The following is a 12,398-nucleotide window of genomic DNA, read 5'->3' as shown; positions in this document are numbered from 1 at the left end:
ACCACACAATACTCTGTGCTCTATAGTTTGTATTTACCCAGACCTATTTTAGCTGCTCCCTTATTCACAAGGATTCGCCCCAGTGCACATTTGATTGGGCAGACTTTTACACTGGATGCCTTGTCCAGACAACCCCCTCCCCAAGGCATTTGTGTCTCCTAATTTACCTACTAGCAGTCAAATGCCATCCTTAGGAAGCACCAAACAGAGCTTGATTTACTGCCGTGTTTGGCTGTTACTTTCACTGAGGGCAGGCCGTACTAATTGCAGACTCATACAAACCTTCCCTGCAGCCGTGAACCTGTGTTTGGTCTTATTACTAGCTCATTTACTTCCCCTGAGTGTGTGCAGTACTGGTGGTCCAGGAGCTGCTTCCAAACCATTTGTCTTCTGCTTTTGTCCTTGGTGCTGCTGCTGGTACCAGCTCTCCAAAAGCTGCAGCCAGCCTAATGAGAGCATTTATCCCATTAGGGACATCATATTTCAGCAATGCTGGATTTACAGCAGATGTTTGCATCTCCAGATCGTCGGGACTGATAATCTGCTCCTGTGAGTCCTTTTAGGGGACCAATGGCGGCACTTCGTACTCACAAAGCTGCACAAGAAAAAGAGCTGGTTGAGTACCTCTAATTAAAGCCTGTCACTCAAACGCTCACTCGGCATCACCTGGAAATAGTCCAGAGTGGGCGTTGGGTTACAGAGTGCACATTGAAGCGCATAATATTTTTTTAACTACTAATGAAGACAGTTTTTATCTCTTATTTTGACAAATTTGGCAGAAGACTTTGCTGAAAAAACATGCCTTAATCTTTATCAATGTCTTAAGTATAGCATTTTAATTGCAAAACTACGCAACAACTCTACAGGGAATCTAACAACGTGTTAACAACAAGCCATTATTCACAGTATATGATTAGAAAGAGGTATCTCATCACTTATACTTTAAAAATGTATTCATGCGGCATTTACACATAACAAAGCCCAGGGCGCCGCAGGCAGCTGCCTGCACCTTAGAGATGATGCTAATGAAGGTTAGAACATATCAAAGAGTCCCAAGACTCCTCAGTGACATTTTTGAAGGCAGGAAAACATGGCCACATCTTTGTTGGAGGGCCTTGAGCTGAGCCGATTTTAACGTACCCCCTGTGTGGTCCCTTGTTGAAGAGCTGAGGCAAAGGCCATCACTTCACACAGATGTTGTCTTTAAGAGAATTATTAACAAATTGTATTTCAAACCCCTTCAGGATTATTTATTAGAGTCGTACTTCAGACATAAGGACAAAGACACAAGAGCACAAAAAAACAAGAGGATCAGTTTAAGACATTTTTCTTACATTAAAGGACACCACGTGAAATTGTCTTCACTTGTTGTGAACACGCAACGATCTCCAGGGTGAAAAATGTAGGCCACGTGAAAGTGCCGAAAACTGCAGTTCCTCTAAAGCCACTTGGGACTTGTTCCAAAAGCAAATCAATCCCAAAGATGAATATAGCTACTGTGATGCCTCAACATTAGCATTTGGCTATCACTTTTGTGGAGCCAGAAGTTACTGTACTTGGACAAAAGGAAGAAGTTTTCAGCTAATGGTAGCAGGCTTAGTTAACTGGCTGTATTTACAAACACATAAGTAGCAGGCTAATAAAACCGAAGCACAAACTTTGATAGTTTGTACCACACAGCAGGTTGTATTACCTGTCACATCTTTCTATTACAAAGGGCACAGACAGTAACACGCAAACACAAGTCCAATTAATGAAAGTGAGACGGTAGCAGATGGCTTGTATCTGGACACCTCTAATTCAAGTATCCTAATGGATTGATTATATTAAACTTATATAAAATTTTTGCAGTAGGCTGTGGTAATTCTGTAAAGTTGGGCATTTTAACATGGGCGTCAGTGTGGACTGACTCACTTTTGAAACCAGCGTCAAATGGCCATTAGAGGAACTGTAGTTTTTGGCACTTTCGCTCCAGCTTAACCTTTAAACCACAGGTGTCAAACTTCAGGCCTCGAGGGCCGCTGCCCTGCTTGTTTTCCACCTAACCTGCCCTTGTAGCTTCTTATTGGCAAAGCACACGTGATCGAGGTAATCAGCAGCAGGTAGGGCAGGGATATCTCAAAAACAAGCAGGATGCTGGCCCTCGAGGACTGGAGTTTGACACCCCTGCTTTAAACCCTGGATGTTGCCTCTTGGTAACTCGCCATAAACTTCAATGTTAAAATTTATAACTCCACATTATTAAAAATCATGCTTCTAGCCTGGTGCACAAAGTGTTTGGGTTTCTATGGATACTCTTTCCCTCTATGACAACTGGAGGTAAATGTTTCCGTAACTCACCAGCCTGGATACGGGTAAGATGTGTCACATAATAGCTATAGCCAAAAACTTCATTCATTTATGTAATTGAAAGAAACCTGCTGCTGGTTCCTTTTGGAGCATTTTAATGGAATTATCTGGAAAATAATATGGCTTGCTATGAACTTTAGATACCAATGAGTAAAAAGCACAGTGGCCATGCACATCTTTCATTTACAGTCTATGATCATGTTGAGTGTCTTCTAAGGCTCTGGAGGGAAGGCTCCAAACTTAACTGGCTAAACTACCCTCAGGTTTGATGTTTTCCCAATGGGTTTGGAGAAAATGGATATTTAGAGGCTAAGGTCGATCAAATCAAATACACTGTGGAATCATGGGAAACACGAGTCAGTTTTTCAAGGTTCAATTTGAACCATTATTTTCTTAATCTCTCTCTTACAAGTCCGTCAGCTTAACTAAAGTGTAACATGAAACCACTGGAGCACCCCTTCACAATGGACAGATTATTATGGCAGAGCATTCCCTTGCTGCTGCTCACTAATATGGTTCATTCACTGAAATTACTATCAGAATTAAACCTTCCATTTCTGGTTAATTGGCAAGTCTCCTTTCTGCTGCAGAAACAGTTTTAATAACTGCTTGGCTAAAAATCAGAAAGAAGGAAGGACCGGCCCCCACCCCCAACCCCCAAAAAAGCATCTGAACCCTTCATAATGATTCTGAGTTTGAAAATTGAAAAACCAGTCAGCAGCCTATTCATTTAAAATTAATAATAAGCTGTCTCGTTAAGAATACAAAAGACAAAACTCACAGAAACTCAAAACCCTGAGAATTAGCGTCATTGGAGTTTTCATGCTGTAGGTTTTATTAAAGAGGTTATTCCTACTCGTATTAGGAACAAATTAAAAATGCTGAGTGTCCATTTAAACGTACTTCACTAAGAGCCCCTTCAAGCCAGATATTCAGTGTCATTCATCACATGCCCTGCTTTGATTGAATCAGTCACCCATGTCTCTTTTACTATCTTAAACTTCCTCCTAAAGCAGCGCCTCAGAGTCCTCAAATCCAGAAGTCTTGTTTCCTCGGCAATAATAACATGTGAAACGCCTTCCTCCAGCTTTTCCACCACTTTTCCTCCATGGTAGCGAAACTCCAATGACCTGGTGTCCAGGCAGGTGGCAGGTATGGCACTTTTAGGGTCTCCTATGTCAGTAAATCTGTCCATATATGCTGTGAATGGTCTGAACATGCTGGTTGGAAGGTCATCCCAGCTGTAGCGTTCCTCCACCTGCGTGACATTCACCTCCTTTGACACGTCTGCGCTGCTGATCCTGTTGAACACCTCCCGCAGCTGCTGCTCGTCTGTGTCAACAAAGTAGCTGTCGCCATAGTTGTCGTACTCCTTGGCAAAGTGCTCCCTGGTGGAAGGCGACATGTGGATCATGTGGCGGGGTTGCCATGGAACCACCTCCTTCCGGTCCAGACACTCCAGCAGCCAGGTGGCCCAAACTATGTCATGCTGGTTGGATGAAATCAGGTTCTTCACGCGCATGTTCTCCACACCGGCAACCACGCAGTAGGTGTCCCGTCCAGGGTTCTGAACCACAAAACCTCCACACCTAAAGCGGGAATTACATAAGAAATTATTAGCTTGTGAGACTAATTTAAAACACATCTATACATCTAAAACATATCTTGGTTTTCAGCCTGCAACTTCAGTTTGTGGCCAGTCCAGTGCTAAATTATTTGTAGTGTATTTGTAGGGATACACTGATATATCACAGTCACATTGTTCAGTGTTCATTCATCAGTGTGATTTAGGGTTTGCTACCAGCAAGTATGATGACTTTAACCCTTTAAAGCCCACTATAGAACCAAGTCCACCAGAGCTTATCTTTTGATTTTTACATGCTGTAGTCCAATTTTTTGGAGCATTTTAAGTTGCTATACATCAGTTTTAATAATATATAATATTTCTACTTACAGAAATTTCAGAGGTATATTCTTCAAAATTGTAAATGCACAAAATAGTTTCCAACCACAGAAAATTTATTTTGAGTTTCTTCTTAGTTTCATATTTGAGATAAACTAATTTTTATAAACTGCAGGAAAAATGAAAATAAATATTATTTGCAAAAAAACAGCATGTGCATCAAAATAAATTATTCGCAACAGTGCAATTTAAGTTCTAAGCCTCCCAGAAACTGTACAGAAAGGCATAAAGTCAAACACAACTTTCAAAAACACCAGTAAACCTTTGAAATACCCGATAGGGAAAAAAAAACAAACTACGTTTCCGACGAAAAATGACGCCACTTCTAGTTTTCGCAGGTAATGGTGATACATGCGATAGGTCGTGCTGATGTTTATTCCAAAGAAGGCAGTGCTATGTACAGCTGATCAGATCAGCAAAGCGTGTTTCCTGGATTATTATGTTTTTGTTGCTGCAATTGCTTTTTACGCGATTTTTGCAAAGCCATTTGTGGAACGAAACTGTGACCCTGGACAAGCTGATTGCATGTTATGTAAGTACAACTCCTCTGGTTTCATATGCGAAAAAAAAATATTGCGCTAGCTTATGTGGTTGCAATTATACTGGGATTTAAAAATGGTTACGCAAATCGGACCGTGCCAGGTCCAATGAGCTTAAAACGGTTGACGTGGAGAGCTAAAAGACCTTAAAAGACACTCAGTCATAACCACCGCCTGAAGTTTCTTCCTGTTAAAAAGGAGTTTTTCCTTACCAGTGTTGCCAATTGCTTGCTCACAGGGGGTCGTCTGAGAGTTGGGGTTTTCTCACTATTCTCTGTATTTTGGGGTCTTTAGCTTCCAAATGAACCCTTTCATTCATGAAGTATGACAACCTCAATCAGGATTTTTTTCTTACGTATTTTTATTCATCTTTAGGCATGAAAAAAAGATTTCTGAACTTCATTTTTTTAAACATGTATTTTTCAAAGAGTTTTTTACATGTCCACTTAGGCGGACAACATCACCTTTGGAGTGGGTGGCAGGGTATGGAGTGACACATCAGTGTCCAATGTGGTGGTTTATGTGCAAGTATACCATCAACACTGATACAAATAGAAGAAAACAGCCTTTGAATAGCTGTCCACTGCAGTGACCGCTATGCATAAAAGGGTTAAAGTGCCTTGAGGTGATTATTGTTGTGATATAGCGCCATATAAAGAGAACAGAACTGAACTGAGACTTTCCTCCTACAACTGGATAGACTCCAACTCTTGGAATCCAGTGGATAATGAAAGTCCTTGTCCTGATGTTGCCTCTCTAACCAAACCTAAAACACATGGAAAGCTAGTGCTGCTATGCTATAGCTTACCATGGCTGTAGAGCAGAACAACTAATATTATTTCCAGCTATAGTCCAATATAGTTGAATTGGAGTCCTCTAACTGGTTGAGAACCTTTTGGAATTACAATTCATTTAAGAAAGCGAAGGAGTGCCTCCTGAATGCCAGTGCCACTTGCACTGCCACAGTTCCACTGTTGTTTACTCAAACATAAACACAGAAAAATTGATCATAATAACAAAAGTTGAAACAGATGTTCCCTGTTTCTTCACAGGGCTTGGCTAACATGCCATTAAAGTCCCTACTGTTAGCTAAAGCAGTGAAACTGTATCTCTGCCAGGGCTGTCACATGTTTACATATATTAAAAGTTTCTCCATTTACATTTTCTTACAATGTGTCTTCATCCTGAAGACACATTATAAAATGTATTTATTAACAACTTTATTAAAGTGAGGACTCAACCTTGATATCAGTGCTTTACTTTAAGATAGAATTGACTTAATCATGAAAATTTCATTTCTTAAAAAAAAATGAAAAAAAAAAAGTTGGCTGCCCAAAATTTCTAATTCAGTCACAATTTTTTCTTTAACTAAAATACCAAACTAACATTTCATTTACTAGAAAAAACAAAAAAACTTGTGTTACCTGGCCACACCCTTTTCCAGTTCAGACTTGGGATGATCTTCGGTGCCATTCAGGATGCAGAACTCCACGTCCTCAAACATATCTGTTTCCTTGGTCACCCCGGAAAGGTCCTGGGGCTTAAAGTGGTCAATGATGCCGATCACTTTCTTGGGTTTGACTGGCAGCTTGCGCTTTTTCTTTTGCGGTTCACCGTTGTCAATGTGAAGGTGCCGAGAGGCGAGTTTCCCAGACGCCTTGCTGCGGAACTGATCCAGCTCTGCCAGTGTCATGCACTGGTGCCATTCTTTGTCATCTCGAATCTTCTCAATCCTGGGGAAGCGCAGAGTACAGTTGGTTTTATACATGTCACTCCCGACTATCTCAGCCGCCTTAACCTGGATGATAACAGAGTTGCAGGGTTCAATGTAGACTTCCGGTTTCTCTGTTCCACACAGGATGGATGCTGGTGGGTTGTTTTTCCGGTAGACCTTCCAGTGTTTGGTGAGCTTTAAACCAAGGTCATACAATTCTTTCATGGTGTAGCCGGAGCCAATGCGGCAAAGGGTATGGAAAACTGAAGGTTTCTCGCCAGGCTTTGGAGCTTCGGCCACAGCACATAAGAAATGGGACATCATGCCACCCCTTCTCCCTTTTCCCCAGTAGCCACCAACAATCAGCAGGTCAAGCTCATCCATCAAGCCATCCACATATTCTGGTTTTATCTTCAGCCAGCTTTCACCTCGCTTGTCAGGTTTGTAGATGGATAAAGGATCCTTCACCATGATCCCCTCTTCTCTGCTGTCAATGGCATCATTGAGAGCATTCACCACCTCCTGCATGGTTCTGGCTTCAGCCTTTGGCACCAGATGCAGCCTTCCCTTGACTGGAGTGAAAACTGTCTGAAGAAGCTCATGTCGCTTCTTGAGAGTTTCTTTGCCTAGCTTCTGATCATTTATTAACAGCACGTCAAACACACAGAAGCATGTCTGCAACTCAGAGTCATCCATCAGCCTCTTGATGTCAAATTTGCTCCCTTTCTGCATGAAGGTGTCTGCTGCCGGGTTGTATGCCATCATCTCACCATCGAGAATGCAGTTCACCACATTGCTTTTAAAAACATGGTGGATATAAGGCGTCAGTGATCCTTCCAACGGGGATCCTCCAAACTGCTGCGTGTACTCAAAAGCATTTCGGCTGAAGTACTTGTACACATCCCCATCTTTGTGCAGCTGAATGCGCTCTCCATCCAGCTTTGTCTCAATGTAAAAAGTGCTGTTTCCCATCTGTTTCTCCACGTTGCGGATGTTAGCCACAGCTGCCAGCATAGGTTTGAAAGCAGAAAAAAGTCCAATAGAGACTTCACTTAAGGACACGGCTGGATTGTGTAACTGCTGGCACACCTTGTTCAAGTCTGTGTTGACGTTGTAGAGCTCAGCAGCATCTGGGTGGAAAACTTGGAGAACGGTTTCTTTGCTGATCCCGAGCTTCATGTCCTTCAGAATCATTCTAATGAGCCACTTTTGCTCAAGAGCTGAGCTCTGGGTGATGAGGTGCAGCAGACTCTTTTTGACAAGATCTTTCTGCTTGGTGGCGTTGCTGGTGGCTACTGAATCCAGGAAGTCGTTGACCTCTTTAATACTGAGATTTCCTTGGCTGGTGCATCGTTTCTTCAGCACAAAATACGCCATGCCAGCAAAGTCTCCAGCTTCTCCTTGGGATGTGGTCGGAGCACGGTAATTCAACAGCTTATTAGCCTCAGGGCCATTTTTTGGGAGGCCTAATACATCAATGTAGAGTTTAGCCAGCATGCTCTCTTTGATGCCATATGCCATTCGCTCTCGTTCAAAAGGCGGGACTATGAGGCGCATGGCAGGATAGAAAGAGTCTGTAGTTTTGGGGTTGTCTTTGTGGAGGGCAGAATGAAATTCACGCCATTTCTCAATGAAGTACCCAAGGATCTTGGATTTCTCTGGACGGAGTTTGGACTTTTGAATTTTTTCTAGTGTGGTACACAAGTGAAGGAAAGGAACCTGAGAAGCAACAGATAACTGACTGGAAGCATCAGTTTTGGAAGTGCTGTCCATGGTGAAATCTGTAAGACCAGTTAAAAGAAAGACCATCACCACCAGCTTGAACCACTGATACAAGACAGGATGAATTCATGGCCTCACCAAATTCTAACCCTACCATGCTTGTTTTCAATTCCAGCAGGTCACCTTGACCATGTGTGCATGCCTAAATGCACTTGCTACCATGTGATAAAAAAAATTATTGTCCATCTTTTCATCACAGTGAGAAATAGTGTGTTAATGTGAGAGCGGTATTAACTGGGTACTTGGAATCAGCAAATATATAAAGCCAAGGTATAAGGACTTAAAAAGCTGCATGAATATAAAAACACAATACATTGCTGAAATAAAATCAACACCTTTGTAATAATAATGATAATAATAATAATAATAATTTGTTCTCTCTCACTTTCAATAGAACGTGTTTTTAACAACTTGTTTTTATTTCATTTTATTTTGTAGTTGATTTTTAAGCTCAACTACAAAATAAAACTTAATTCAGAAAATAAGCAATAAATTTAAACCACTGCTAAAGACTTGTGGGTAAAAATAAATTTTAAAATGATTTAACTGCTACTTTAAGTTTACAGCTGCACATTCGCTGATTATTGTTCCACACAGATCAAACATGCTCTGACATGTTTCACACTGACTATAAACTGGTTAAACAGCAGATACTCCCACATAACCGGAAAACTGTCTTTACCCTACCTTGTAAGTATTTAGTTAATAATAGTTATATATACTGATAACTTGATGTCTGGTACAATAAAGAAAAGCCTTTTAATGTGTTTGAAAAAAGAGGCAATTCCGCTCACGTTTCAAAATAAAAGTACTGCTGTCGTTTCACGTGTGTGTTTGTCCGGGCATGTCTGCTCACAATGAGTTCAAGACCCTTACTGACAAAAGCTAAAACAGATACGAGTCATTTTGTGTTTTAAATATCTGAGTGAAATATTCCGTTCACACAAAGCCAAATGTGAACTAAGCGCAGCAAACACTTTGCTTAAGTAATGCAGGTTCCATTTGAGAGAGTAACGACACATATTAGCAAAAATAGTGAAAAATAATAGGTTAAAGACTTACCGTGTTTGCTTATATCCTCAAAAACGGCAGTAAAAGACTGATTTCCCTCACCACAAATACATGTTTACGCTTCCTCGAACTTTATGTGGGGAGCTTCAAGGAAACCCTTCCCATAGAAACCGAAATGGAAACTTGGTTCCTAGAGACAATGTTTCCTTCCTTTGAAAGAATTATGAAAAATAATTACAAATTTGCTAAAACCCCACAGGTTTGGCATTCAAACAGGACAGGAAGTGCATCAAAGGTTTGTTCTCTTGGTAGTGCAAGAAACTGAGAGACGTGAATTATTTTTGAAAAGGTGAAAAGCCATGTCAATAATAAGACGTATTCATTTATCAAACCGGCTTTTGTTGAAAAGTGCCTCCGTCCTGTATTCAATGTCATTGCTGTTCAGACACTCTATTCATGGGGTGAAAAGCTGTGTTTGTGCATACGTGACGAGCCTAATAACGCGTGAAAAACAGACTTCCGAACAGAAGGGGTAGTCCTCCTGGCTTTGATTTGGATTGGTAGTCATTTCTACTCTTTATCTTTGTTTTGATTCTTTATTGTGCTTTGTTATCTAATGTATGTATGTATTTATTTATTTAATTATTATTATTTGACCTGGTCTGTGGTTTTTCTTCACCGATAACTCTTCCTCAGTTCAGTGATTTGTTTCTGTGTATTGTGGAGTATTTGTTGTTACCTGCTGGTTTGTTTGTTTGTGATTACAGATAAACGTCTGCTTTAAAAACACACGCAAAAAAACGTGATTTTTCTCCTTTCTTTTAATGCTCATTACTCTGTGAAGACAGCTTCTGGGACAATGCTTGAGTCCACAAAAAATTTGGCTAAAGTGACAATAAAGGATATAGTATCATATCATATTGTATTGTAAAAATAGAACAAAATAAAACTAAAATCATTATTCTATATATGAACAGCAGGTTTTGGTTAAATCTAGTGAAAGCACCATTGCAATTAAAGATTTAATTAAATTAAAGGATCTTTGTTTGACTAATCTGATCAAGGGGTTTGTTTAACCCTTAAACACATGAATAATTTCAGTATTAGGAATGCTATTTTCATAACTACAGGGCTGCTTATAACATTTGTTGGTATATTAGTTAATATGATTATCAAACTGAGGACATGTTCTTTTTTTTATTTGACTTAAACATAATGCTCGTGTGAATTTCCCTCGATATCATGTTGTTTTTCCTACATTTACCAGCAGAGGGCAGCAATGAGACGCTGCAGTACTGATGGAGGTACAGGTGGAGGTTGTTTACTGCTCTGATCTTGGGGCAGCTGAGTCCGAAGCAAAAGTAAAAGGTAATCATGCAGTCATACTTACTGGTAACCATAAGGCCATTCTCATCACTATAGATTTTGTGTAATCACCGATCAGAGTCCACTGGAAGGAGGAATGTTTATGTTTTCTGATAACGTAATAGATTGTAACAACGTGCAGTGTTCTCGAGTTTCAGTTTACAGTATTTGGAATTTACCAGTGTTTACTCAGAGAGTGCAGTACTTTCCAGAGTCCCAGCTATATAAATAGAAAATAAATAAAAGCCCCTGGAAGCTTTCCAAGATAAATGGTGTTATTGTCTTTTTCCACTGTGTGGAATCTGTATGGTCTTATCTTTACCTGGCATGTCAGGTGTCACGTGCAGCACATGTAAGTACTTTGATGGTTGTAGTACAAACAATATCAGAACAAGGAAGCACTTTTAGCCCTATTGCAAAACTTTGCCAGGTATTAACAACAACAACAAGTTGTTGACCAGTAATCTGCTGTGTTGAGGCTGTGTTCTGTAGAATTCCACAAAAACTGAAAGCCTTGCCTCCTCTTTATTCTAAGCGCCTCCTAACACAGTGCTAACATACAGAATGTAGGGGTTAAAGTATGACTGGGCTGGCTCTAAGAACACCGCGAGAACCATGTAGTGGTGCAGCATGGATGTGGAAACGACTCACAGAACAATTTGAGCTGTAAACTCCATTAGATTAGTTTTCTTTGTGTACACGCTGTGATCAGGTGACCTGCACTTCTGCTGCTGCTCTGAGGTTTACTGCTCTTTGTGGATTTTTCCAACAGCATTCTGCAGTAAATAAGAAGATATAACATTAGCTAGAATGGCTGCTTCACAACCCCTAACCAGTGTAAAGCAAGACAAGATGATACTAAAGAGCTTCAGGATCTTAAATTCAACCTAACTCCTACCCATAACCGATCCCTGAATAACACAATTAGCCTTGCACCAGGTAGTTGCCCTCCAGCACTGTAAACTTTATTACAATACTCCAAACCCAGTTTTATATATTATGATTCATTTAGCTGTAAACGACATTTCACAGTATAATATAACAAGAAGCACTCTGAGAATACAAACCTCCACCCAGGCAGCTCAGTCTCTGGGGAATGTTTCATTTTATATTGAATTTTCTATATATTCATTTTGTTTTCCTTGTTTGTTTGTTTGTTTTTTACTTCAAATGATTTTTACAGCTGTAAAAATGAGGTCAGAGATCAAATGTGATGTGATCATTTAAATCTTTATGTGGTAGTTTCTATATGTCAACTATACACACCAAACTTGTAAGACCTATTGTCAATTTTTTAACCAAGAAATCATTAAATTGACCTTGAGGACCTTGATGGATGCAAGGGAAGTTTTAATGAATTGTCATAACCTCCCTGGTTATCATATACACATTCACTGTCTGATTAAAAAGCCTAAACTTGAGTGCTCTGATTTTCCTGCCTTTCTGTCTCCATCTGTAAATTCTGTCACACATAAACATTTGTTTAATCTACCTGTTGTCCCCGGGACATACAAAAATATAGTCAGTCAGATTAGAAATCAACTCTCTGAAAAGTTGCATTTGACATGACATTAGCGACCACTCATAATTAATAAAGAGCATCTAGCTAGATGATGAAATTGTGCCACTGCAGCTTTATTGACATGTGCTCACATGAACACAAGATAGAGACAAG

General features: G+C 40.1%; 1 protein-coding gene across 1 annotated transcript; it reads right to left on the bottom strand.

Moving 5' to 3' along the window:
* Positions 1-819: 819 nt before the first annotated feature.
* On the bottom strand, positions 820-9,539 carry lig4 (ligase IV, DNA, ATP-dependent). Its single transcript, XM_003440901.5, has 3 exons — positions 9,410-9,539; positions 6,276-8,346; positions 820-3,938 (listed from the first exon to the last, which is right to left on the bottom strand). Exons 2-3 carry the CDS (start codon positions 8,336-8,338, stop codon positions 3,269-3,271), a joined length of 2,733 nt encoding a protein of 910 aa, XP_003440949.1. The 5' UTR covers positions 8,339-8,346; positions 9,410-9,539; the 3' UTR covers positions 820-3,268.
* Between the last annotated feature and the right edge of the window lie 2,859 nt (positions 9,540-12,398).

Source organism: Oreochromis niloticus, linkage group LG23, assembly GCF_001858045.2.
Source record: "Oreochromis niloticus isolate F11D_XX linkage group LG23, O_niloticus_UMD_NMBU, whole genome shotgun sequence".
Classification (NCBI taxonomy): Eukaryota; Metazoa; Chordata; class Actinopteri; order Cichliformes; family Cichlidae; genus Oreochromis; species Oreochromis niloticus.
Note: the sequence above shows the minus strand (reverse complement) of the source record. Positions and strands in the feature narration are given on the sequence as shown.

Bases quoted from the DNA above. Each gene is read 5' to 3' on its own strand.
- lig4 (XM_003440901.5), bottom strand. From the start codon at position 8,338: ATGGACAGCACTTCCAAAACTGATGCTTCCAGTCAGTTATCTGTTGCT. The intron at 3,939-6,275 runs GTAACACAAGTT...TTCCCGCTTTAG, and splicing joins CTGGAAAAGGGTGTGGCCAG to GTGTGGAGGTTTTGTGGTTC.